This window comes from Lobosporangium transversale, assembly GCF_002105155.1.
Source record: "Lobosporangium transversale strain NRRL 3116 chromosome Unknown BCR41scaffold_11, whole genome shotgun sequence".
In the NCBI taxonomy this organism is placed as follows: domain Eukaryota; kingdom Fungi; phylum Mortierellomycota; class Mortierellomycetes; order Mortierellales; family Mortierellaceae; genus Lobosporangium; species Lobosporangium transversale.
The window spans coordinates 1-27,038 of NW_019028989.1; the positions used below are offsets into that span (position 1 = coordinate 1).

General features: G+C 40.4%; 6 protein-coding genes across 6 annotated transcripts; 2 read left to right on the top strand and 4 right to left on the bottom strand.

Moving 5' to 3' along the window:
• On the bottom strand, positions 1-2,247 carry BCR41DRAFT_349918 (hypothetical protein). Its single transcript, XM_022023566.1, has 9 exons — positions 1,895-2,247; positions 1,753-1,821; positions 1,534-1,635; positions 1,417-1,460; positions 904-1,208; positions 435-812; positions 257-353; positions 126-212; positions 1-99 (listed from the first exon to the last, which is right to left on the bottom strand). The coding sequence occupies exons 1-9, from the start codon at positions 2,022-2,024 to the stop codon at positions 73-75; spliced, it is 1,239 nt and encodes a 412-aa protein (XP_021882966.1). The 5' UTR covers positions 2,025-2,247; the 3' UTR covers positions 1-72.
• Positions 2,248-6,144: 3,897 nt separating this feature from the next.
• On the bottom strand, positions 6,145-7,106 carry BCR41DRAFT_19606 (hypothetical protein). Its single transcript, XM_022019848.1, has 3 exons — positions 7,061-7,106; positions 6,342-6,968; positions 6,145-6,169 (listed from the first exon to the last, which is right to left on the bottom strand). The coding sequence occupies exon 2, from the start codon at positions 6,847-6,849 to the stop codon at positions 6,391-6,393; it is 459 nt and encodes a 152-aa protein (XP_021882967.1). The 5' UTR covers positions 6,850-6,968; positions 7,061-7,106; the 3' UTR covers positions 6,145-6,169; positions 6,342-6,390.
• A 2,097-nt stretch (positions 7,107-9,203) lies between these two features.
• Positions 9,204-9,552, top strand: BCR41DRAFT_349923 (hypothetical protein). Its single transcript, XM_022023567.1, has one exon. The coding sequence runs from the start codon at positions 9,254-9,256 to the stop codon at positions 9,458-9,460; it is 207 nt and encodes a 68-aa protein (XP_021882968.1). The 5' UTR covers positions 9,204-9,253; the 3' UTR covers positions 9,461-9,552.
• A 7,556-nt stretch (positions 9,553-17,108) lies between these two features.
• On the bottom strand, positions 17,109-17,975 carry BCR41DRAFT_420671 (hypothetical protein; the record flags this gene model as incomplete). Its single annotated transcript, XM_022029924.1, has 2 exons — positions 17,922-17,975; positions 17,109-17,812 (listed from the first exon to the last, which is right to left on the bottom strand). The coding sequence occupies exon 2, from the start codon at positions 17,799-17,801 to the stop codon at positions 17,109-17,111; it is 693 nt and encodes a 230-aa protein (XP_021882969.1). The 5' UTR covers positions 17,802-17,812; positions 17,922-17,975.
• An 807-nt stretch (positions 17,976-18,782) lies between these two features.
• Positions 18,783-21,610, bottom strand: BCR41DRAFT_394499 (Six-hairpin glycosidase-like protein; the record flags this gene model as incomplete). Its single annotated transcript, XM_022028649.1, has 6 exons — positions 18,783-19,298; positions 19,453-20,424; positions 20,571-20,768; positions 20,864-20,917; positions 21,012-21,087; positions 21,384-21,610. The coding sequence occupies 6 exons, from the start codon at positions 21,608-21,610 to the stop codon at positions 18,783-18,785; spliced, it is 2,043 nt and encodes a 680-aa protein (XP_021882970.1).
• Positions 21,611-23,681: 2,071 nt separating this feature from the next.
• Positions 23,682-26,344, top strand: BCR41DRAFT_19742 (hypothetical protein). Its single transcript, XM_022019858.1, has 4 exons — positions 23,682-24,554; positions 24,695-24,846; positions 24,943-24,992; positions 25,114-26,344. The coding sequence occupies exons 1-4, from the start codon at positions 24,062-24,064 to the stop codon at positions 25,994-25,996; spliced, it is 1,578 nt and encodes a 525-aa protein (XP_021882971.1). The 5' UTR covers positions 23,682-24,061; the 3' UTR covers positions 25,997-26,344.
• Positions 26,345-27,038: the final 694 nt, after the last annotated feature.

The following is a 27,038-nucleotide window of genomic DNA, read 5'->3' on the forward strand; positions in this document are numbered from 1 at the left end:
CCCTTAGATCCCCCTAGAACACTACCTTGACTTTTGCACCTACAGACAGAAGAGCCGATATTAGCAATGAAATCAACATAAAGGTACATGAGCACCATCCTACCTTTAAGAAAGAATCCTATGACTGACACAGGACCACTGGGCTCCAGAACGATCATAGTATCAAGAGAGAGCTTCAGTTCCTGTCCCAGCTTGGTAAGGTCGTCCCATATCTGTGACAAGCCTTATTAGCAGCGGTCTTGCCCTCCATATGAACCAAGGAACATGAATGGTCGCGAAGTTGGGTCACAAGAGAAAAGTCTGGGAAGAGGAGGCGCGAATCTTGCCCTCTTGTTTCATCCAGCACAGTTGTCCTTTTAAAATATAAGGAAGAGAGCATTAGGGACTTCTTGAACAAAAGATATTCACAACACAAGGCCTAGAACATTACATACCACTTGCTGCTCGTATGCTTGATCGACCCAAATGTCACATTCAAGCAGGGGTCGATGAGGTATCGAATAAAAGTTGCCTCATTCTCAAGGCCAGAAAATGTCCAGAGCTGTTGCGACGAGATCAGCTGTAGCAGGACCTGGTGGAGAAGAGGGAAAGAGGGAGGGTTGCTTTTCAAAAGCTTTGAATACTCGTCGAAGTTGTTACTTGCTGCCAGTGCTGCCCACTTGTGGCACTCAATGATTATGGTAGACTTGAAGTTATTGATCTTTTTCTTGCCCTCACAGTCCCACATGGACTCCCAAACATGGTCTTGGACTTCTCCCTGCAAGCCCCAAATCTGGTTCTCCGACTCCAGAAGGAAGATAAAGTTGATAACGCTATCAGACAACGCGATCAGTAAGCTTTAGTACAAGATAGAAGAGGAAAGGCGCTGTAAGGCAAAGAATGAAATAATAAAATAAAACGTACAGCATCTCATGGGGCCGCGAGATCCCATAGTTCTCTCGCACTATGCGATCTCGGAATGTCATTAGGTCCTTGCTGATGTCGACACCATTGTACGTCCATGAAGTTTCGAGTATGGAGTCCTCTCGGCCACTCCCTCCAAGAAAGTGGTAGACATACATATCCGACTCTGAGGACGTCTCCGATCCATGGTATGAGTAGAGTGAGCCAGAGGTTGTTGTTGTGGTGGAGACTGTAGAACCGAAGCTAACCCTGCGCCGCTTGCTTAATTCTGCTTCTATCACATCCTCAGATTGTTTTTTGGCATTCTAGCAAGATTGTTAAGAAGCAGTTAGTTTGTGTCCATTATATGGCTTCGCAGACTTCATAAGCACAGTTGGTTCATAAAATAAACAGTCAACCGGTTGACTTATATGATAAAACATGGTATTACACTTCAGGTTGAAAAATGTATTAACATATTCAATGCGCATTTACTACCTTAGTCATCGGGGCAGCTTTCGACGCAATCATTACCTTGTCGAGCTTGGTAGGAGCGGTCGTGGTTCTCGCTGCCGTATCTAATTGACAATTACTATAATTAAAGACCATACTATACTTATTTGCATATAAATATATTTCGCATCATTTTACCTGAAGAAGGAATTTGCTCATCGATCTGCGGACTTGAACCATCTACCTCTGTGTACGTATCGGAATGTCCCACGTATTTATTTTCCTTCAATCCAGTTTCTGCTGTTATTACAGAATATGGGCAAAACCGTCAGTTATAATAATTAATAATGACAATAATTAATAATAACAATATTAATACAAACAGTAATACTTCAGCCAATCCATAAAGGCACTCACCATAGCTCCGTTGTGACTTTGACAGTTTGTTGCTGTTTCTAAAGATTTCCTGTGGACGCTTGCGGCTAACTATTGTCATAAGGAGTTAACAAAAAGAAGAAAAAAATCATATGAAAAAATAGGCACAGTTCCAAAAGCATACCTTGCTCCTCGTCTTGCGCATCCAGTTCATCCCATTTGTTTCTATTAATGGAACCGCTTGCGAATGCCTCCGAACCCTTTACTAACACAGCTGCTGTTCTGATTTGTGAATCTCTTGAACTGCGATCCATCCAGAATTGAGCAGCCTTGTTAATTTTCCATGATCGAAAGCATTACGAAGCTTTTCTAGTTCCTCCTCCGTAAAACCACCTATACCCAGTAAACGGGAGTAACGCTGGTGTTCTTCGTGAGATTTATGAGCGCCTGATCTGAATGTTTTGAAGTATATTTCGGGAGATATCTTGTCTTCATTGCGGATCCATTGTAGTTCCTCTTTAGAAAAGTTCATGTGGGCTTTAGGCATATTGAAAGTACCTAATAATTTTTGCAAAAAATTGATAGTGAATGCAGAGATATTGTGATAAAGTCAGCTTAAAAGAAGACAAGGTAACTAACCAGTTGGGTTCAAGGAACAAGAGAAGTGTGGTCAAGGATGGAGGAAGCAAATTATAGTAAAGATATGATGTGCAATAAAGCCAGACTAGAGGAAGACTAGGTAACTAACCAGGTAGTGTGCAAGGGATCAATAGAAGTATGTGGGCAAGGGATCAAGAGAAGTATGTGGGCAAGGGTGAAGGAAGCAAGTATAGTAAAGATAAGGTGTTTATTGCTACTTGATATGAGATGGTACTTCTAGACTAATGTATATGTCTTGGTTGAGGTGGCAGAGTCTTCCTCGTTTGATGATTGATTACTAGTTGGAGCCTTGGCTTCGGATAGGGTACTCTCCTCTTGTTTGTCTTCCGGAATATCATTGGTCAATTTGGAGTCATGCGGATGAGTCATCTGGTCTTGCTGCGGATTGCGCAGCATCGGTTTGCTTACATTAGCTATTAGATCGCATCAAGATTATCATTAGTTCTTGCCGTAATGACATCATCTTAATCCCAACCTCCCTTGTCCATGTGAGTGACCATTGTTTACACGACTTACACATATTAAATCAGTGGAAAATCTACAAAACGTGCCCTCAGAGATTATCTATCACTGACAGGTATCCTAGTGTTGAACATTAATCAATATGAATAGTAATCAAACGGATTGGATTGTTTCCACAACAAAAGAATTTAAAAGCAATAAGACCAGCGAGCACACAAGAGCCAAGTGCTTTGAGCAGCTTCCTCAAATACACTAATGGCTGGAGTGGTTTTGACATGATCCCACCATGATAAACATCAAGATGAGACGAGGTGCTGTAGTGATAACGAGCGCACAGGAGCCAAGAGTTTGATTTCTACTTCAGAACTACCTCAATTACACTAATTGAGTAGACCAAGGTGGAAACGCGTCAAAAGGCCAAGGTGGTTTAGACATGATGCCCTAATGATAAAACATCAAGAAGGCACGAGGTGTTATCACTAAACAAGACAGCGAGCGCACAACAGCCAAGCGATTAGCTTCAACTTTGAGCAGCTACCTCAATTACACTAATTGAGTAGGCTAAGGAGGAAATGTATCAAATAGCTGGAGTGGTTTCGACATGATGCCTCAACGATAAAACATCGAAGTGGCACGAGGTGCTGCCTTGCAAGAATGAAAACAAAATAATAAGTAAAATAACAAATAAAAAAAAAAATAAAAAAAAACAACCGTGTACTTGTACGATAGTGTGACGATTAAGCGTAGAAGGTGATGAGAGTGCTGAAACAGGTCTAACAATTTGGTTATAGAATCAAGTGAGTTATTTCCAAGGCGTTATAACGTCAAGTAATTTCATTTGAAAGTGCAAAGATGATAAGGATGTTGAGCGAGGAGGTGGCAGTAAAGTAGAACGAACAAGGCGCGCGAGAGAGTAAATACCCAGCAGTGCTCCTATTCGAACTGAAATTTGTCAATTGATATTTATTTTTTTAATCTGAAACATCATAATTGACAAAATTTCAGTTGAAATAGGAGCACTGATACCCAGATGGGTGTGTGATTGAGAAATGGTGTGCGAAGGGTGAGAAAAAATAAATAGACGTAGAGGAAAAGGAAAAAAATAAATTAGTGCGCAAAGAAAACGAGAAGAATTGTGAGGGTGAAAAAAGAAGGAATGCAAAGAGAGCAGTGAATGTAAAAGGCACGTAATGAGGGAGAAAGATAAACGTGTACAGAGTGAGGTAAAAAAAAAAAAAAGTGAGAGAGTGGTGTGCAGAGAGAGCGTAAAAGAGAAGCGGAGTGGCAATGGAAGAAATTTAACGCGAAATCAAGTCTTCAGCCAATAATCAATCAATTAAAGAAGCGAATTAAGATTAATTACCTCAAATAAAGGTGCAGTTGTGTTGCAGGAGAAAAATGTGTAAACAAAGATTGCGAGGGTTAATCAAGTAAAAGAGGGGAAAATGGGACGAAAGAAAGGATGATTAGACACTTTGAGGAAACGAAGAATTCTTTTAAATGTGCGACTTTAAGGGGAATAATGAAAGTGATTCTTATACGTCATTCTTTTTTTTTTTTTTTTTTTTTTTTTCCGTCTTCACGTGTTCGTCAAAAAAAAAATAACACAAATCGTTTGTTCTTGCTCAACTCTCAGATATAAATCAATAACGATATTCCTGATAGAGCGCTGGAAAGCAGATGTCTTTGGGATGGTCGGTAGAAGAGCTTATTGTCTTTCGTTTAAGATAGGTCCTAAGGGGGTCCGTTCAGGATTCATGGAGTAGCACTTGTACAAAGTATTGGAAGTATAAAAAAACCAAAATTATGCCATTTTTGACACACCCAATAGATTATAGCACCCGAACCGTGAGAGGCAGTTCTTGAGTAAATGGCCGTAGAGTATCGAAAATTCACTATTTTCCACCACCTGCCCGCTTTTCCTTTAAAAAAAATTTTTTTTTCTGAAAATGTAACTGGTAGCGATTCTATGGCCGTTGGATTCGTAATTGAAAAATACAAATAACCTGAGGGTTTTGTGAGTTTTGAGTGTCTCTGTGTCGTGCTCTCGTTTTTACCAAGTATTGCAAAACTAATTATGAAATGGTTGCCTAGATTAGTCATATACTCTGTCTTGGTGCACTTATTACTTTACTACGGAAACTGACCTTCGTCAGAAAACGTGAAACCATGGATATCTACATGTCTTTTCGCACACGAATAGGAACCCTCAAAAAATATTTATTATCATGTGAATTATATATAGGAATTAAGTGATTTTAAGTTCAAAGGCGGATGTTTATTTCCTCTGGTTGCAGATCAGCAGCATTCTTCTCTCGATTTAAAATAACCTGATCCAATAACATTTGGGAGAAGAATGTCATTGAGCGATACTTGTGTGACATATTTGCCTATTTAATTAACGTTCAGGCGAATGTATGATCCAGAGGTGTAGATCACTTGGGTGATGGGAGCAATATCGTTGCCATTTTCCAGAAATGACTTTGCGAACGCGCCCATCTGAAAGTATCCCAAGCGCGTTTAGAGATGTTGCTTGCCTGTGAAGGACCTGTTACTTCACCGAAAAAAGCCTCATATCCTCGAAGCTTAATGATGACATCAGGACGGTCAGCTTTGATCCGCCGACGTTTCTGAAGCTTCGATTCAGCGTTAGGACTAAATGAATACAAAATTAAAAGGTTACGTTATATTAGCATGTCATTCTATAAACCAACAGAAGATTGGGACACATGATTTTCAAACGAACAAATGAATATTATTATTAATGGAACCACTTGCAAATGGTTCTGAACCATTCACTAACGCAGTTGAGCCTTATTAATCTTCCATGTTTCGAAAGTACAGCGAAGCTTTCGTAGCTCCTCCTCCGTAAAGCCACCTATATCCAGTAAACGGGAGCAACGTTAGTGTTCTTCGTCTTCATTGCGGATCCAATGTAGTTCATTTGAAAAGTTCAACTGAGATTTAGGCATGTTGAAAGTAATCAAGCAATTAAAGAAGCGAATCAAGAATAATTACCTCGAATGAACGTTAAAGGTGCAGTTGAGGTGGAGGAGAAAATGAGAAAGATGTGAAAACAAATGCGGGAGGAAATCAATCACGATTTAGTTCCTCTATCAGAGTACATTGACTTTATTGATTCACAATTCTACTTTCATTTGGGTTGTCCGTCTGGCTTGCCTTCTTCCTGCATCTCCAGAGCTCATCTTGCAGATCAACCGCCAAAACATGTTGCTTGATATTTTTTAATTCGATTGTCTTGTCGGCGTAGGATCCACACGATCTGCTCCAGTTCTGTAAGTTTGTTTCTTGAACTCCTCGACCATGTCTTGCGGGACTACAAAAATAAATGCAATCTCGTCAGAGGAGCTAATCCACTTTTTATCTTGCAGAGTTTTCAGAAGCTTCTTGAAGTTTTCACTTTTGATGCCATGTTTCTTGTTCGTCGTAATCTGGAGTAGATACATATTTCGGAGCTATTGACATATCCACACAAGAAAAGGTCTTACTCTTTGGCAGCCACAATGATCCTTCCATATCGTCCTTCACATATTCATCCTAAGTATGAAAGAATTTGGTTTTCGGGCCTTCTCCGACTTCAATAGTTATCTCAGTGCCATCATCAATGCTCTTGGCCTTAAAGCTACGACCGCCCAGCCGCAGTATACGCTGCACATAGTTTTGGAACATTACTCCTTTGCCTAGTGGATTACCATCGACGAGCATTCTCAACACCTTGGCACGGGTACTCTCGTCCGATAAAGTATACACCTTTTGCATTACATCATTAGAAGCCTGTCGTAATTCGAATCCTTTATGATCGTTTGTTGGATAACAGTGGAAAATCTGGCTGCTAAACTCCAATGAATCCCGGCCCTGCGTATACTGTATTATTATATTTGATACATCATCCCGGAGGTTGGATAAAGCAAGCTCAACGCGTTCTAATGCTTCCGACTCGGCATCTCCTATTTTCCCATTATTCTCGGTTCCCATGGAGCCATGTGGTACTTCCATATCACCCTCTTCATGATTTCTTGGTACCCATTCGCGCTAGAAAGTAAAGCTCTTGGTGATACCGAGAAGATAGTCCTGGCTTGCGTGAGCTCTGGTGATGGTGCACTGTCGACTGGGAACTAAGTGTTGGGTAGTTGCAGGAAGGGCATGAAATCCTCTATGTCCCCATATCGAACAACATATCGTCCACCGAAAGCATAGCACTTTGAACTTTCCTTTTTCTGGATGATGGTAATAGGCGGATCTTCCTCATTGCTAACGGCAAGCAGCCGGATGGCGAAGTATACGAGAAAGGATGATTTCCCTATACCGGCTGTCCCTGTGACAACAATTTTGGTTGCAGGCTCTCTATCATCTCCATTTATATAAAAATCCTTGACGATCGTGTCGTAGAGTTTTTTGAAAGCTGACCTTACGTACAGATCATTCATGTTGATCACAGGAAGCTTTGTCCCCAAAGGGCTGGATATCACGTCGATTTCTTGAAATGATCCGTTTTGGAGGGAAGTGGTCGTTTGGGGTATTGAATAGTATGGCGCCAATATTTTTAATTATTGAAACCAGTTCTTTACTCATAAGGCTCCGCAGGCGTGGAACACCGTTTATTAAAGCCTTTTGGGCAAGTCCTGCTGCACTAATCGTCTCCAGTAGGCTCATGTTTTCTAGCTTGGTCTTTTTGAGGGAACTCCTATCACTCTCGTCATTCTCTAGCTGATCTCGATCCCTTTCGAAACTGTTTGTTAAAATATAAACAAATAGAATAGTTTCAGAAGGTAGTTTTGAAGCCTTAAATCGAAAACATCAGTCGACCACGAACAAGAACTAAAGACATACCTCGCTTCGGTACTTCAACAATAATGTAAATGAGACTATCTGCTACTCCGCCAGTATGGAGTTTTTCACATACGTTGTCAAGGACCTTGATTGATTGACCCTTTGGACAACTTGCGTATTCCCTCCCTTGTTGCACCACCAGAGATGAGTTTAAGATACTCCACTAGGAAAATAGTCGCTGGTGATTCCTGAGCAAAAAAGTATCGGTGATTCTCCTCATTGATGCCTCCAAGTCCTCTAATTAATTAAATTGAATTCTTAATATAGCGCATACTGCGAAAGAATGAAGAGTAATTCGATGGACATCACTTACGAGATGGAGATGACGTTCGGCTGATTGGAGGAGAAGACGAATGTACTATTATACTTGGTTGATTATACTTGTTGGGGCGACTAATTGGAAAAAAAAAAAAAAAAAAAAAAAAAAGTAATTAGACGCGTCATCATAATCATCAGTGTAATTGAACAAATAAGAACAGCGCTTACCTGCAGATGGACGCTGAACAATGACATGGATGGCTTTCTTTGCTGGTGTGGTGCCAAAGACCTCAGAGATCTCGCTAGTTGGGTCTTCCAGCTCCTCAAGTTTCTTTCTCTCATCAGCAGTTAGATTGTTGAGTGTAATTAGTCTTTTTGGCGCAGAAGAGATCGAAACATGATGGAGAACTAAGTCACTTGCGCGGATGTCGTCAAGCAAAAGGTGATTGTTTTTCTTTAATCGCGTCCTTGAGATCGCCAATAGTATCGTCGAAAGCCAAGCTCAAAGGAAATGCAGTGGGATCCCCATCGAAATACAAAAGAGTTTAATTTTTTGGGTTGTCATTTTGGTATAATTGCGCGCAAAAAAAAAAAAAAAAAAAAAAAAAAAGAAAAATAATGGACACTAAAGATTAAGAAGAGTGTGCTCACTAAAAATAAATTACGTACACAGTGTGGTGCAAAATTTAAGCTTCTTGCCTTGTTTTTTATTCCTGCCGCAGCATAAAAATTAATTAATCATCCATCATCATAAAATTATATACCGTTTAATTGCCTTCCCACTCCGCTTCCTTTTTTTACCACCAGCAAACTTTTTTTTGTTCGCACACTGTCCCTGCACAGCTGGTTTTTTTTTTTTTTACCTCATTTATTTTCTCATTCATTTCGTGCTTTTTATTTTCACCACTCACTTTGCATCCATTCTCTTGGACTTATCATAACTCTGTTTATTTCATTTTAATTTTATTTTTTTTTAGTTATCTCACCACTTACTTTGTAATTGCCCCCACTACGTTGCTTGGGAGCCTGGTTTATAATAATCCTCTCGTTCACTCTGCTCCTCCTGAGGTAAGTGATTGGTATTCTTGAGCATATTCATCAGCAATGAAGTGAAATGGTTTGAGAATCTCTATCCCATGTTACAGACTTAGCAGTGTGATGGACATTGTTGACATTTAATTGATGTCAAAGTCCTATCCCTGTACTCCTCGACTGCCCGAATGGCGGAGGAGATGTCGACCAGGTGCACTGACTGCCCGAATGGCGGGTGCATCAAGGTATAGTATCAAGTCTCGAGGTTCTGACTGCCCGAATGGCGGGAATCGTTTGCGCCTCAACTCATTTCCTTCAGCTGCTGGTGTTTATGCTTTTTCTGTTTGCTTGGGTATCGTTGATGACTTTTGACGAAAACGAATGCACGAATGCTATGGACCCTATTTATTTTATTATTATTATTTTTTCCTTCGCTCACAGATTCCTAATATCTTGGGTTATGTATCAATGCTTGAAGGCGAAATGAAGTCTATTCATCTATCATATTTGACACGATTCTTGCGTACATGTTACTCTCCTTCCCAAAAGCGCCCCATTTGAACCAATTATACTTTAGTTAAAGGTAATCAGTTAGAGCTTAATTCGTTTTACGCGACTATGCATCTTTTTTTTTTTTTTTTTTTTTTTTCTAAAGTCACTGTCTTTTTATTTATTTTATAAACTCACATTCTTTTTACTTTGTACACTTTTATTTTCTTTTTTTTCACCCCACTACCCATCTTTCAGCAAACATCATTACCCTTTCATTCTTTTTTTTTTATTTGTCCTCACTCTGTACACTCTCTTTTATTTTGATACTCTCTCATTTTCTGCATTCCTTTTTTTCATTCTCATCTCTCCCGTCAGCGCTTTATACTCTTTCTTCTATTATTGATCGTATCCACCCGCATTCACATCCCTTGGTTGTCCTGGATAACCTTCTATTTACTTCCTCTTACCATTCAGAGTGCATTTATCCCAACCAGGTAAGTTAATATTGTGAACATTCCCAGAAACACGACCCATTTCTTTGTCTGTGCTTGTAAGCTATACATCAATAACGCTTAGTGAAAACGCCTCCTCGAAAAGCTCTGGATTTTGTACTTTGTCGAAATAATCTTGTGTATTAGCACTCATTGTATTAAGCACGCAGCTCATGGCCACCCTACGCAAGATAAATTAATTTCAAGTTAGAACGAAAGCGCAAGCTGAGTTTCGTTATGCAGATTAGCATACACATACTGTGCATCTTTCAGTAGAGTGACATCATGAGAGAATCGACCGCATGCTCAAAGAGGTGGACGTGCGAAGGGCTCATGTTGGGCAAGGGCGACGGGAAAGTAACGTTGCTTTCGCCGTTGATCTACTTGTAAACAATCAGAATAAATAAATATTACTATGTATGATGCATTCAATAAATAATAAATGACCAAACCAAACGAACTTACAAGTTTGGTCAGCGATAGTACCAATGAATGCCAGGGCTCTTCTGTGATACAGGCCTCTCTCGCTCTCTTCCGTGTACTCTGGGCAGAGACTGATTCCGTTACAGGCGAAGAACTCGAAATCTCCTCAGGAACTATTTAAGCGTTGGGTAATTACGGCCTCTATTAATATCAATTAAAAGTATAGAGCATTCCCACACTTGCAGCTAGGGTAGTACCTGACTCTTGAGTGCTAGCCTTTGTCGTCTCAGGTTCATCTATCGTGCCTAAGAGATTTCCTTACGTCAGCATTGATGAAGTCGACCTTGCCGAAGAAACAAGACGTCCAAAGAACAACACCTACCTCCTCTCGCTATGTCTCAGATGAAACAATGTGTAGTGTTAGAAACAATTTCAACGAGGCCAGGTTGGACAGAGGACAATATCATCAATAAAAATACCTTGTGAAACCTCTACATTGGTGAAGAAGGCGCGTGTTAATTTTTTATCAGATCTACAGAATACAAGAGTCATTGCGATAAGTACACTTACTTTCCGTATGTTGTTGGATTGACGTTCGTATCATCGAAACTGCTGCGTTTGAGCGGTCTAAGGTCCCCAAGACACAAATGTCATCGTATTCCTTTCGGCAGCTTTCCATATCGAGTTGGTACAAAGATGCTGCCCGATCGCCACGCAGGCGCTCCCGACCGACGTAGCTTACAAAGCATGCGTAAAGCTTGTCGAAGTCGGAGTGGTCGTGCCGGTCAGTGATGGCAAATAGCCTAAACGATTTCATTCTAAGAGTTTTGTCTCAAATAGAACATTAATAAATGTCAGTCAGCTGGCATACAGACAAATACTTGAAAAATAAAATGAATAAAGAAATATGAAGGCTCCCCTCCCCGCCGGCATCTATGAGGCATCAGATGAACGACATTGAGCATAACCAGTTGCGGAGGACTACTGGACAGTGGCTGAATGGCGACAATGGCTGAAAGAGCTCATCCGTATGAACGCACAGTTAAGAAATCACGTCCCACCCTCATAGACACGCTAGAAGCAGTAATCGTGAACATGACAAAAGGCTCCCCTCCTCGCCGGCATCAATGAGGCATCAGATGAACGACATTGAGCATAACCAGTTGCGGAGGACTACTGGACAGTGGCTGAATGGCGACAATGGCTGAGAGAGCTCATCCGTATGAACGCGTAGACAAGAAATCTCCACGTCCCACCCTCATAGACACGCTAGGAGCAACTGTGAAACGCAATAAAAGTCCTGCCATATGACCTTGATGACCAAGTAAATGAGATGCAAGTAAAGCAATAAATGCAAGTAAACAGTAAAGCAACAGATGCAATTAACGGAGTCCCCTTAGATACTCAAGTTAGCCAAATATGCGACACCTTAAACAAAAAATAAAAGTTATTTCCATACAAGTCATGTGGGTCATGTGAGGCAAAATATATATGGAAATTCACTCTAACCTGTCTCTAAGTCCATAATCGTATGGGAAAACCAGTTCTCATATATAAAAATCATTCAAATGAACCTCAACCCAAACTGAACTTTGGATAATGTCAAAAGACACTAATATAAAGCGATCTAGGGTAGTAATTGAAGTTTCTGAAGAAATTGAGTATCCGTAGTGACATAAAAACCGACTTTGGAAACCAAGTGTAGCTTGGTAGACACTTGTTTAAAAAAAATGTTTCGTTGAAATTAGTAAAAAAAGCAGAGCTCCATGATAAAACCTTCAAACTTCACCATATTTTCAGGTTAAAAGGACATGTTAATGCTGAATCCAACAGTGGTATTTTTACAGCGACTTAGTTTACAAAAATAACCATCCTTACTGTTTAAAGATGGATGAGAGACTATAAATTCCAGAAATTACTCTATTTAGAGAATTCAATGGCCATTTTCTTGACAACCGCATTGCTAGTTCCTTGTAGTGCATATACATGGCTTATAGATATAGCTTTTGGTACCAGAATCTATATTTTGCAATGTGTATCGCCATTAATGACAGAGTAATATTACTTTTGAACGAAAGAAGATGTACGTAATCTTGATTATTTTCAATGTACAAGTTCTTTGAATAGAGGTATCTTACTGAAGACTTAACCGAATCTTACCAACTTTTTTTTAAATCGTACCAATGGATCTTACCTACAAAATATATGGTTTTCAGTTTTTGTAGATACTCTATATCAACAGAGAATGGATTTCTTTTTTCATCGTTCTGTATAAAAAAAAAAAAGAAATCCTGATTTCTGATTGGCTACTTCAATTGTGCTCTCTTTGATTGAATTGGGTTGAATAGTTTTTTGATCAAATATACACATGTAAATATTTTTTTTTTTATTGGCGCTGCCGTTTTTGGTTCCCAGATGTATTTATCGTTCTTTGAAAAGAACAAAACCGTTCAACTATATCACTTAATTCCCTTGCTGCGTCGGAACTTCTCACAATGCTATCTGAATCATGGAGACTCTTTTTGAGTATCTCCGAAGATTCAGTAACCACATCAGCAATCCTCTCCGCCTCAGCAACCTCCTCTGCTTCAGCATCCTCTACCTCCAACAGAGTATCACTCATGCTGGGGTTAACATCCCCTTCCAGGCCATCTTGAAAACTCTGGATCATAGCATGTCTATCAGGGGCCCTCTCAAGGACATCATGTATGATGTGGAATGGTGGGTCTGGGTTATCCTTATGAACTTGATGCAAAAGATACATATGTCTGCAGGGGCGCTGAGAATACATAAAGTACTGACAGTTACATCTTGAGATAGTTTCATTCGTGCCAAGCACGAAATAATATCCGCCAGATACGGAGAACGAGCGCACACAGTAAACGGTTCGGTCTACCACTTGCTGCTCGTGAACAATGCGCTGTGGAAGGTCTTCTAGACCATCTAGAAATTTTCTTTGGTGAAAGTCATCTCTCTCGCCTTTTAAATGTCACCCATAGGGTCGCACAGTCTGCATTGGCATCATTTGGTAAAACTCATCCACATCATGAGTTAAGATATAAACCAATCTATCTCCCCTGCAGTTTGTATAACCTCGTAAGAAGTGCGACTTAAGGTGGTTATGCCAGGACTCGACGTAATTGTTAGTATCCATCCCGGCATAAAACTTTCCCATACGATAACATTTCATCCACCTTCTCCTTCGGTCTTTACTGAAGTAGCGTTCTCTAAAATAATTCCAGACTTTACCCTCATTATGATCCTGCCATTTCAACTCGAATTCTGAAATAAGAGTCTCAGCTTGCGTATGGTTTGGATTAAACAAAATTCTACGGAGCTCTCCCATCGCTTCCTCCCTCAACTCCTTAGCAGCCTTGTCTTGCGTTGCACGGATATCATTTCGAAGCTTGGTGCTCCAAGCTTTCATAACATGCCATAGACATAAATGAACTGTGACTGAGTCTCCAAACGCCAATCGGATTGCTTTGTATTCTGCTCGAGCATCATCAGTGGTGATGTATTCAGGAGAGCCAATGGTTTCTCTGATATGTTTCAAGCATTTTGCCAACGGTACATGGCTATGATCGTTCGTAAGCAAGAAGGCAACTGGGATAGCACTCAGACTTTGTGGGTTCCGCACAATTATGGTGTAAAGCTCGTGTTTAGAGCGATTTGTTCCATGCGTTGAATATAGCCCAATGTGTTTAAAATTGGATCCATAAACTGATTTCTGGAACGGCGACATAAACCCATATGCAAACCTTGCATGATTCACCCCGTCTATTACGATGTGGTAGTCGAGCATGAATACAGTGAAGCCCTTGTCCTTTAGTTTGTCCATCCAGAGCCTCTTCGAGACTAAGTCATTCTTTTCAAGCTGACTCTGCCCACTTGAATATTTATAATAAATATTGTACACATCTTCATACTTCAGGACATGGTCACGCTGCAAAGACCCTCTTTGGTGTCGCGAGAATGCCTGGCTGCCAGACAGGTTTATCCTTGTCAGAATCTTTCTTGTACAGAGACCTAAACGGACAAGGTTCGAATTCGCGATTTTGTTTCTTCTGTCACTCTGAGATGTTGAAAGTTCTCGAGACTAGCAAGAGTATGCCCAGTGTGCTTGTAGTAATATATCACACGCAGCTGGTTCCTTTCACCTCTACTTGCGAACTCTTCTATATTGGGTTTTACATCATGAACAATTAGCCTGGCTTTACAGCCTACTTTCTTGGTCGGTTTATAAACATTGCGAGTTTCCTTGGCTGGCCTCTCAAGTAGTTGATCTTGGTCAGCAATATTTTTTTTGCGTGGGGCGCCTGCACAGTGGCAGAAATAAAGTTGAAATGAACGCAGTTTGCCTTTGCTATCATTATCGTTGGTGATTTCAGAGTCTTCATTGTCTTCATTTCTACCATTTATCTCAGAGTTGCCTTTATTCCAAATAAAAAAGTAATCGCTGCCATCTCGGTCCTTCCACAGTTCAAAGTCTCTTTTGTCCACATAGAATACGCGCGGCAAATAATCGTAATCCTGTTTCTTAATCCTGAGGCCATCAACAATATCCCTAATCTTAGTCTCTGGGACCATCAACTCAATTCAAGAGTATTCTTGTAGCTGCGTAGACACAATTGTGGAAGCCAGACTGATTGCATGAACCTCCTTATCTTGACTCAACCTCGATATATGTAGTACCAATATCTTCCTGTTATTCTCCTAGATTCTGATCGGCCATAGTCAACATGGTGAGTCGATTGTATACTGCCTATGAAGAGAGAGCAAGAAAGAGATAAAGACTCAGACAGCCTCGGCTTGAGTGCAGCAGAAAATCCTCCCATATGATCCATTTTCATATATGATGGAGTGAAGCTTGCTATTTAATAAATTCATTTTGACCAGAGGTTGATTAGAGGCAAATTTATTGATCTCTCTGATCTTCATTAATGAAAATGTATTTCACGAGCCTGAACACCTTTTATTCTCAGAGCAAGAGTGTAGAGTCTATAAAAAAAAAAGTATTTAAGAGGCCAGTGATTCCGATTCCTTGTTATCATGCAAGCAGTTAAAGATGTCAATACGGGGCCAAGGTCGATTATTAGACTGTCTGATTTAATACGGTAACGCATGGAGAGGCAGTTAGAGCCATATGTTAAAAACAACTCTTTCTCTTACAGCTTCGCTGACTCCTTCTCATCTTTCTTCGCCTTTCATATTTCAGCCTTCGCCCTTTACCAAGGTATAGATTTGTCTTCTGTATCCAGACCAACAGTGTACAAGGGAGAAAGCATTCACTATTTTACATGGGGAATATGTGGGCCTTATCAAACAATCGCCAGATTCAGCTGTTGTGGATTGGATGCACAGGCGTGGAGTATAAAGATAAATGGGTAGGATAAAGAAGTGCTATTTTTTATTATTTTTACTTGAGGAAGCGAGTGCCTCGTTGCCCTAATAAACATAAACTAGAAACGAAAAGGAGATTGCGAGCGCCTCGTTGCTCCAGTAGACATAAGCTTGAAGTGAAAGGAGATTAATTGGAAAAGATCAATGGAGAGAGCGAGATTTATACGATTAATGAATGAATTAGGTGAAAGTAAGGATTAATTAGTGGGCAGAGATGAAAGAACAAGCGACAAGCAAATGCTTGTCACACAACAAGTAAACCTTCCTGTTGCAACAAGATTGGGCTTTATTTGAGACCGGTTCGTCGGGGAAAACAAAAATGTCGTGTTTCTTTCGACAAGCATGAGGCTCTGGTGTCAAGTACATGTCCTCGGCATGTAACTCGGCAACATTGCAACTATGACAAGACATTACACAAAAATCACGGGGCCTTGAATAAATGCGTTTTATGCCCGTCCAAAAACGATCAGACCTCAATGATAGGTTCCTTCAAACGTCGTCCATGGCCCCCATGATATAACCAGGCTTCAATGATGGGTTTCTTCAACCATTGGCACACATGCATGATTAAATTGATTGGACACTTAAAGATGTAGATAGTTCTGTGCCATGAGTGTTAAGAAACATGGCTATTAAGAAATTGAGACATGGTCTGTGCCATGAGGAATGCTTGAATTTCATACGCGTTCCTTTTTTTTTTTTTTTTTTTGGTAGTAGCATTGATGATAAATGATAAAATTGGTGGGCTTCTTCTAAATTATTCAAGAGCCCGATCCGTCTATGCTTTCAAAAGAATAAAAAAAAGAAAGAAAGAAACACAAGCCGGTGGCGCAAAGGTCAACGTCTTTGTACTTCTTTGGGCTTAATCACTTAATTTATCCCTTGAACCGTAAAGCGGGGAGTATTTGCCCAATTAACTTTCATCAACTCATGGACAAATCGAATCTAGTTCTCCGTGCTTCCCGCCAACAGAAAACAACTGTCTATTGCGTGCCAAGGAAGAAAAAAATTAGTAAAAATCAATCGGCTAAAAAATCAGCATATATCAAGCAGTATAATCACAATGTATCATGTCTACCATTCATTTGACTTCACTTCTTTGCACAGTAGTATAAATGGGTGAATTTCTACATGATTTTCCACAAAAAATATCAATAAAAAAAAATAAAAAAAAAATAAAAAAAAAAGAATCTGGGAGACGCCAGCTAATAACCGGTGTTTGTCCCCAGCCTGAGAGGTTTTTTATAAGAGCTAGCAAAGTTTATTCCATTATTTTTGTTGCGATCACTGCTTTTTTTTTTTTTTTTTTTTTTTTTTATACAATATCTAAATCTTGGGTGAATTCAAAAGCTCTGTCGCACCCTGGACATTGATGATCGGAAGCTCCTCGCTTAGTTTCTGTGCATTTTGAATCAAGAAAGGGGCCAATAGCTCGAGCTCGCCGATCTCAAATTTGGCTGACTGTTTCGGGATGTACACCACACCATGACCCTGGTTGTCTTCAAAGATGTCCAAAGTCACTTGAGCATGTTGGATGTAGACCTTGTCGGTGTTGTTGCGCAGAATAAGGAGCGACAAGATCCACTGCCCATTCTTTACGGCTGGGTCTGGGATATAACCCGGGACAAGATCGCGAAGGCTGCGGGCAATTAGCGGTGCGTCGGTCCATCCCTCACCGCTCTGGAGGAACTCGCGAATGGCCTGCTCAAACTGGAAGAGGGAACCATCAAGAGGCAAGGCTTTTGTTTCCTTAAAGTTGGTCTCCTGAAAGGCAGAGTAGGCGATAGCATCCTTAATGAATTCATCGTAGGCAGGAATGATGAGGGAACTTTGATGCTGCTGGTGGCGGCGCGGAGAAAAGCCAGTTTTCTTGGCAAAGTGGGCCAAGATCGAAGAGAGCGCGGTGATATGGTTGGTTGGATTCTTGAACACATCTACTGGCTGAGCATGGGAGTCAGAATTGTCATCTCCAATAAAGATGGCGCCAGATATAAGGGTAGAGGTGGTGTTATTGGTCATCTTGTTCGTAGCTATTGTATAGTTCGTTCGGACGAGAATAGTCGCGTTAATTGTGTTGATCTGAGGCAAGGATGATCTGATTAGTTTACTTGTTCTATTTTGCAAAGATATATAAATTACCTGGGTAAAAACGTGAAAAGATTTTTGATGAGGGGAAGGGGCTAAAAGGAGGCGTTTGGATGTGTAGAGCAAATGAAAGAAATGCCAGGGTTTATATATGCAGGAATCTTCTGAGGGCGAATGCTGTGTTACCAGGTAAAAGCACGCGTAATGGATTCTTTAAAGACATTAATAAGCGAAGACATTAGTAAGCGAAGAGTATCAATAGCGCAATTAACACAGGAGAAGGTACACAAGTCGAACCAAGCTACAATGGACAGCAGAATTGATTGCGAAATGCACAATTTTTGGTATACTCCCTCGTCTTTTCATTGAGGCTGTTGAATGAGATTTTTTTCTTGAGTTGTGTCCTTAAAGAATGAGGACGCTTAAAGATTACTAAAAAAAAAGTCACTGAAACTTAGTTTGTAATATGGTTGCTGGGATGGTTCGAAGAATTATTCCAAGGAAAAGCCCAATTCGTAATCTTATCGTGTTTATCTAGAGATCGATTGCTTCTTCGAGACCATTCCTAGATGCTATCTTGACCGCTATAGTCGCGTACAAGCTTTTCCATTAACAGCAACTAAAACATCCTTGTTCATCACTAGGAAATACTTGACCACTTGCAAATACCCTTTTTTCAGTGTCCAATTTGCGTGATCTGATAAGTAGAGAGCGGGCGTAAACTATTAAAGTAGTATGTTTTCTGAATGAAGATAAGCTCCATCCATTTGCAAAATGCATGTCTAAAGTGACTTGAGTTTGCTGTCTTTTTACTTTCCCTTCCTTTTTTTACTACATGTGGAAATAAATTATGCAAAGAACTATAGTTTGTTCCTAATCTAAGTAATAATAATAATAATAATAGCAATAGCGTTTTTACGAGCGATGCACGTTTTCAAGGAGCACAGGCTCGCCTCTAGCAGGCAGTGGAGGTGGTGGGACAGGCCGATGCTGTTGCTGCTGTTGCTGTTGTTGCTGTTCTTGTTGATTGCTACGTATGGGTGGAGGTGGAGGAACAGCTAAAGAACGGACAGCTTGATCTTGATTGTTGTCATTTGTATTACTAGTGTTAGCGTTACTATTATTATTCCTGTTCACGGTTGGTTTCATCGGGTGTGCAGTTGAATAGTCGTTGGCCTTCTTTTCTTTCTTTGCATTTGCCCAGGCACGAATCTGGTCTCGTTTGCGGTAGCAAACGAAGGCTCCAATTGCAATTACAACAAAGATACATGCAACGATGATCAAAATAATTTGCCAGACCTCCATTCCATTCAAGATTGGAGGAAGGTCTGGTCTACCTGCAGGAATGACCACATATGGCGGTGCAACTTCCGATGTCATGACTTGATATGCCATCAAGCCATTGAAAGGTGCATTATAATCCAAAGCAACCTGCCACGATAAGGAGAAGAAGACAAAGAGGAGAAAAAAGGAAAAAAAAAAAAATCAACAGTTAGAGCCAGTCTATCCTCACTTAGCCCTTCCTTGGGAGCACATAAAACGCTTGCCAAAAAAAAAAAAAAAAAAAAAAAAAAATTGCACGCACCTCGCTTTGCTGCCAGTCACTACGAATATCCGAAAAGCGATCGTTCTTGTCAGGACCACCAACGAGCGCTCCATAGATGGTATACATCATCTTTTCGGGACTGGAATCAATATTGTCTACATCTGTGCCTCCAGACGCGGGTGCGGAGTGGGGGTTAGCAGGGGAATTTGGGTGGACACCCACAACGTATGGGGTCTTTAAAGGGTTATCGCCCAACAGATATTCAACTTGTCCAAGTGCAAAGGATCGGTAGCTATCGATTCTCTCCTGAACGCTTGGATCAATACTCTGGCCTCCCGCAGCAGCAGTCAGCTGACTCGCAAAAATTTGTAGTATAAAGGCTGCATTTGCTGCCACCACTGCCGAATCGTCTCCAGAATCGCCTGTACAATAATACAATCCACCTTTGGTCATTAAACATGGCTTGCTCGCCTTCGTTGTAAAGGAGGCATATTTTTCAGCCATTTGTTGCCATTTTGCACTATTGTCGCCTGTGCCTGCAGTTGCTCCAGCCATCAGAACGTAAACAAATCCTGCTTTGTCATCCCAACTCACGGCTGATATCTTGATATTAGATATATTGAGCCGATCAATATATTGACTAGCCTTTTGAGCATACACAGACTGTCTGGTCAACTTGTACATCCAAGCAGCACCCCAAGCCAAGTCATCCAGGAACGAGCTTGATTTATAACAGCATGCAACAGCTGGAACTGCTGCTTGATATAGTTGCTGTGGTGTGGCTGTTTCCGCAAGTCGGAAGAGTGAATCCGCATGGGTCTGTAATGTGTTGGAGTAGGCTGTGTCATTGAATTTATCCCTATACAACATAGCGCAAGATGCAAATGCTGCTGCTGCATCTGCTGTCACATCGGTTCCTGGATGGGTATTGTTGACTTGGAATGATGGGCGTGGACGAGGAATGTTGGTGTCTGGTCCCCAATAGTTGTTATCAATTTGATCCAAACCAATCTAATATATACCATAAATTCAACAACCAAAGAAAACAGGAAAAAAAGAGAAAAAAGGAATTCAGTACATCAAAGAAGATCAGATAACATAAAATTCCCTCGCATAATAAAAGAGAAGTCATTTAGCAATGGGGCAGTTTATATTACCTGTACAAAGAGCGTGTTGTTATTGGGATGCGCTTTAATTAACCAATCCATGCCCCAGCGTACCATTTGATCAAGATAACGCGTTTGATTAGCCAATTCGTAGCCTTTCCAAAATTCTAGCGCTCCCCAGCAGGTCTCTGTCATGGCGAAGGTAAGAGGAAATGTAAACTTGAGATAGTCTCCAGCATCAAAGTAACCCTAGATATGAGAGAGAATAATTGGCTTATTGGTGTTATTCCTCCCTTGCAATAAGTCTTTGAAAGGATATTATTGACATTGACAAGCTTTTTTACCCCTGACAAGTCCAGGCCAACATCTTTGCCATCGTCCAGAACAGAATCCTTGCGCTATTTTTTTTTTTTTTTTTTTACATAGGAAATGTTAGTAAAATTTTTTAAAAAAAAGGGGGGCGAGGGTAGTATTGAGTACTAGGTTTCATACCCATGTTACGCGTTGATCTGGAGGTAATTTGCCCGATCTCTGGGCTTCGTAGAACCGCAAGGAATAATCGAGCAATCTAATGCGTTAGAATGTGGACAAAGCCAAACGATTTCAGTTTTACATTTTCACAAGGTTGTACAGTGATTGTACAGTCAAAAAAAAATTGTGTCTCTAGTCTCCCTCTCTTCCGGTGCTTTGGTTTGTCCGACAATAGCGTGCAATTAAATCCATGATAATGGCTTATACATTTATTCCACTCCTCCACTTTCCCCTTTTTTCGTGTGTCTGTGGTTGTGGTGTTAGAACACGGACAAAGAATATTACGAAAGGACGGAATGTTCCATTGGCTAACGAAAATTGGCTGTTTCTTACTTGACATATTCAGAGTCTGGAAAAGATGGACTTGTCCGATTGTCTCTGGGTGTATCAGGATAGACTGGGTTATGAGGCAATGGTTGTGAGGAAGGGACTTGTGTGGGTACTACAGCGGCAGTTGATGTTGTACTAGGAGTTGAAGAAGGAACCTGTGCGAGTACACCTGCTGCCAAAAAGACAACTAATCCTCCAATAGCCCATGACGATGACCTTGATGACTTCATGCAAAATAAAATAAATGCAATGCAAATGACAGATGACGAATGAGAAAGGAGGTTTTTTGCGATCAGGACACACAAGCAGTGCTATTGCTCTCCCTTTTTGTAGAGAATTCAGGTAGGTCTAGTGATATCAATGCTGAAAGAAAGAGAATTGAGGAATTGAGAGAGCAATTAAGAAAGGGCAGAAAGAGTAATAGGATGTGAGGATGTGAGAGCGAGTCAAGTCAGATATTTGTTAAAAGAGGCAGAGTGAGCAAACAAAACGATAAAAAGTAAAAAACATCGGTTATTGAGGCGAAAGGATGGAGTAAACTAAAAAGTTACTTCTGAACATCCATCCTTGGATAGAATAATGAGGATGTAAACTAAAGAGCTGCTGAGAAAGAGAAAGAGAAGGAGAAATGACGAACAAAATAGCAGCGATTATTTATTTTTGCAAACACTTTAAAGCCAAGCGAAAAGGCAGCTGTAATGATAAGATAATAAAGAATGAATCATGAAGAGGCAATTGACAAGAAAACATTAATTGACAATCCACTTCCCTTGTTCTCTGCAAAATATGCAAAGAAAGATGTCTAATGCCAGAAATAACTATTTTGTAAATTTTGTCACACCCACATTTTTTTAAAAAAAAACTCCTCCATCCCATCTAACCTTCGTACTCGTTCAAGTTGTCGGAACAAACTATCATCCATTCGCTTAGTCGCTTCGTTTCCTTACTCGAAAAAACAATTATCCGCAGAAGAACATTTTTCATTATTTCAATAAACTAAACTTTGTTTCTGATACAGGGTCCGTCAGATATTTTATTTCAACGATGTGAAATAGTTGCTCCGTCAGTTGTTAACCGTACAAAGCCCATTGAATAAAATATTTTGCCTAATTGATTACAAGGCAGCAAGATGGGATGGAATGAAAGCTTTTTAATTTAGCCACTGGATGGGAGAGTAATGATATGTCCCTCTGAGAATACGCAGATCATTTCTTCCGCTTATTCATATTAGCGCGCTAATTTTTGTATGGTAAACATGTTTCAGGCACATGGGCTTTTGTATTCCAAATTTGTAAAAAACGATGTCATCAGCTCATAAGAAAAAATACACCTCCGAGCGTAGCCAAATAGCTCCGTCCCCATAACGCTTTATTCTTGCAAAATGTTGGAAAGCAAACATTCGGACATGTCATCAGAATCTTCAATGCTGATATCGCATCTCTAAAGAAAAACAAATCTGCTACTCACCTCAGATACTATCATATCAAAAGAATGAGAGGGGGAGATGTTCTTCTCTTCGATGAGTAGAGGAGATGCTAAAACATATATTTATAAAAGGGAGATGTGTACATCCAGCCAGCTTCATTTCTTTTAACAATAATAAAAAAAAAAGTGGAAAAGAAGTTAGGATATTTTGCCAGGAAAGAGAGGATAGATGTTTATAGAGTTGGCACGTTGTGATAGACCTCCGTAATCTGACTATGCTACACAGTGTCTGGGATGTAAAATGGAGAGAAAAAAAAGGGGTGTTGGTCCATGCGACGTTGGAACATGAACAAGAATGTAGAATATTTAAGGATAACGTGACATGAATGGAGTTTATGTGAAGGTACAGGTCTAGTCTACATGGCTAATTATATGTCTAGAGCCGTTGCAGGCACAAATGCAAAGTCGACCACATGCTGCACAAAGTCGTTTTCTTACTTCTAATCCACACTAAAATAAGGTTATTTGCCATCAATTTAAGATTGTGTGCCTGTGTGTCACATAATTTAAACGATTGGCCCACAATTCTCTTCTGGGCTGTTGATGCCAACTCTCCCCATGTCCCCTACAGAGCATGTCCAAAGTGCGACTTGCTCTCAATCACCAGCATATTAACTGGTATCCATCGCTTATGTCGAATGTTAATGTCAATCCCCTTCCAAGCCTGCTGAAAATAAAAGAGCAGGCAAGGATGAAGTTGATGCAGTAGGTGCTTACAGCCTGTGCAGAGAAGAACAGAGTACTCGACTCTTAGTAAACTCTTCTTTCTCTCCTCTAACCCCTCAAACCACGGGTTCTTTTTTTTTTTTTTTTTTTTTTTTTTGTTTGTTTGCTCATTCACACACTCATTGCATTCACCTTCTAGGTTGAAAGCAATTCCATCCTTTCATTTCACTTTCTTCACCTTTCCGTTCCCTTTCACGGCCATACTCCCTCCTGGGTATAATGCCATCCTCTTGAATCAGTTCTAGTTCCTCACATCCTCAACTATAGCTTTTCATATTACTTTCAAAGTCATCCATTTTTACTCATCCTACAGGAATATTGCCCACAACGTTCTCCTCATATCCAACACCTTGAATAACCACAACTTCGACAAAATAAACTATCAACCCTCGCTGTATTCTTCTCTTTTTTATTCTTCCTATCTCAATTTCGCCTTTTCTTTCTTTCTTTTTTTCTTTTTAAACCAAGTCATGGGTGCTCATTGGAAGCGTGAAAAGGTACAGGACCACAAGTTCGACTTTATCAATGTGGAGGACTTTGTGGACAACTCGTGCTGGCGTCAGTTCCAATACATGCTCGTTTTTGCGGCCATCATGCGAGGTATCCTCGTGTACTGTTCTGATATCTTTACAGCCGCAAACTTGCTCACAAACTCGAACCCAAACTCTTTTTTCGGCAAAGATGGAGAGCTTGGGTTGATTGAGGGCTTTACATTACCCTACGATGCGTACAAGTATCTGTTCACAGCCTGCATTGTGCTGTCTTTCTTGTTGCTGGCACTAGAGATCCGGAGAGCTCGGGCAATTATTTATTCACGGGATATCTCCTATGCTTTCACGTCTCAGATTGCGAGCCGATATTACACAGTTCGCTCGTACCCACATTATTGTCTCTTTGCACAGATTAATAATTCGAAAAAGACTGTAGACGAAGTTGCTTTCTTTTGCTTCTTCACCTTCCGAAGTAAGACTCTTCTGTATTTGTATTTGCATTTGCGTTCGTTATCTCGCTAATAAAGAAAAAAAAAAAAAAAAAAAAAAAAAGTTCTCCGAAGAAACCTTTGGTACTAACCCACGTATTTCACATAAACGGTTTGTCTTTAGACTGGAAACGTCTTATTTTGGCAGATGCGCCACGTCAGCTGATCAACGCGTCTATTCTGTATCAAATCTTTCAAAACCATGCAAAATCTTTTGAAGATTTCTTCGACTGGAGCCACATGGGTAAAAATGACGATGCAACCACTTTCAAAAAGATATCCGTTGGTGCTATGATCTTCACGGTCACCATGTTTGCTATATCGCTGATCAAGCTTATCGCAGCTATTGTCCTCTACATCCCGCTTGTGAACCATATCCGCGGCAACCTCAAAGAATTTTGTTGCCATAAGATCGATAAACGGTAGGGTAATATCAACAATAACATTTTTTTGTAAAGGATGCTTTGATTGTTTCATGTTAGATTAGATACATAATACTTCTACTTATCTGTCTATTTTATTATATATATTTTTATGAAAAAGCATTGACGAATTGATTCAGAAGAATACAAAAAACAGAGCCATGAATGCTCAGACGAAGAACGGAAAGAACAGCAAGGATATTGCCATGGACAATCTGCAGCAGCCAACTCTTCCTCAACTAGATCTACTGGAACCTCCTCCACCACCTTCTGCAACAACACCCAAGAACGTATATACTATGCCACGTAGTGGCACCATTAACTATAGTAGTAGCAATAGTCCCCATCAGCAACAGCGGCATCAAGAGTATGGATATAACGCTCAGTATGATAATGGCTATAGTAACATCAACGTGAGTCCACAGCAGCCGGGATATACCGCCAACTACACATCTGAGGACTATTTCCAGGCCAAGCCCCCTACCAGAGCCACGACCTTTGACCCGTACGCAGAGTCTGCATTCACAAGTGAAGCTTTTTATGATGCATACAGTAACAAGCAGGATGAACAAAAACTACAGCAAAAGTCTGGCCGTGACAATTACAACAGCAAGGGCAACAGTAATATTAATGGTTATTCACGAATAAGGCATCATGATGACTATAATATGCATCATCGAGCTGCATCACCACCATCTCAACACGGCTCAGACCTGGATAGCAGCCATAACAGTAATAGCGGGCATATCTATGTTAATAATGGTAATGGCAACTACCATGGAAACAATGGCTACAACAGTAACAGCAATAATGGCTACAACAGTAACAGCAATAATGGCTACAATGGCAGTCGTCAACAAGCTTATGGAAGTGATTATTATACAGCAAATGGCCAGAATGCGTCCAATACCATGTATTCGTCTCAAATGTCGCCACAATCTCCTCAACGTCCCCGGCGACAAGACACGGCGCTTTCACGTAACCGAAGCAATGGAGGATACTAACCAGTCTAAAGCAGCTTGCTGCGTGTTCTTTTCTACTCGAGATTATATTTACTTTCTATCTTAATATGACTACTTATAGCACTAATAATGAACATACAATTGCTACAATCTGTACTTTATACTGTTGTGCTCTGTGGGCTGCCATGATTGACCAGCTCAAAGATGGAATCAATGAAAGAAAAGGGGGATGTGTTCTTGACTAAAAAAAAAACGTGGCTATCTCTGACTGGGCGCCCATACACATACATGTATCTCCAATTTGAAAAACCTTTACAAATACCAAATATTTGTTCAAGACTCTTTTTTTTCCCTCTTTAATGAGTATGGATAATTTACCAGGCTTCCTTGATGGCTACAGATGTATGAAATGCGTAAAATGCATTGTCAGTCAGATCACAGTTGGATCCTCCATGGGATATGCTTATTGGCTAGAAAGGCGACTGTTCGATGCTTGTTGGTTTTCCAAACCCCCTTTGATTTAACCGTATTTAGCGGAATTAGTCAGCATCCCCTGAGTAGCTGCCATCCAGAGGGATTACTTAGAATCGACAGGATTCACTATGTTGTTCAAAACAATACAACTTTACTGAAAGTCTGCTAATCCTCAAACCGTAAGGCAAATAAAGCCTCTGAACGCTTTAATAGGATTGTGAGGTGCTTTTGGGGCGCAGAAAAGACAGTATTGTCTCTTTTGAGCAACAGGATTTGTTCCTTGGGGGCAGACTTTTTGAAGCCACGCTTGTTGCTTGTAAAAACACAAATGGTTCCCGTTTTCCGCATACTTTCAGCCCTTCCACAATCCAAGGGCTGTGATGTAGCCATTAAATGTTACATGTTTGTCGAAGCATTGACATATCCCTTGCAAAAGCTCTGGTGTTGCTAAGAGTATTGTTTAAGGGACGTAGAGTAGTCAATAACATGTGGTAGTGTTCAGGTGTTTATACAGTATCATATGGAGTCCGAACAGTCGCCATATTCGGATGAATTGCAATTAAAGTGAATATTTGGCACTTACATGAATAGGTAAGATGAAAATAAAGTG

Bases quoted from the DNA above. Each gene is read 5' to 3' on its own strand.
- BCR41DRAFT_349918 (XM_022023566.1), bottom strand. From the start codon at position 2,024: ATGGATCGCAGTTCAAGAGATTCACAAATCAGAACAGCAGCTGTGTTA. The intron at 813-903 runs GTACGTTTTATT...GTTGTCTGATAG, and splicing joins TCGCGGCCCCATGAGATGCT to CGTTATCAACTTTATCTTCC. The intron at 354-434 runs GTATGTAATGTT...ATATTTTAAAAG, and splicing joins AAGCATACGAGCAGCAAGTG to GACAACTGTGCTGGATGAAA.
- BCR41DRAFT_19742 (XM_022019858.1), top strand. From the start codon at position 24,062: ATGGGTGCTCATTGGAAGCGTGAAAAGGTACAGGACCACAAGTTCGAC. The intron at 24,555-24,694 runs GTAAGACTCTTC...GTTTGTCTTTAG, and splicing joins TTGCTTCTTCACCTTCCGAA to ACTGGAAACGTCTTATTTTG. The intron at 24,993-25,113 runs GTAGGGTAATAT...TTTATGAAAAAG, and splicing joins TGCCATAAGATCGATAAACG to CATTGACGAATTGATTCAGA.
- BCR41DRAFT_19606 (XM_022019848.1), bottom strand. From the start codon at position 6,849: ATGGAAGTACCACATGGCTCCATGGGAACCGAGAATAATGGGAAAATA.
- BCR41DRAFT_349923 (XM_022023567.1), top strand. From the start codon at position 9,254: ATGGCGGGAATCGTTTGCGCCTCAACTCATTTCCTTCAGCTGCTGGTG.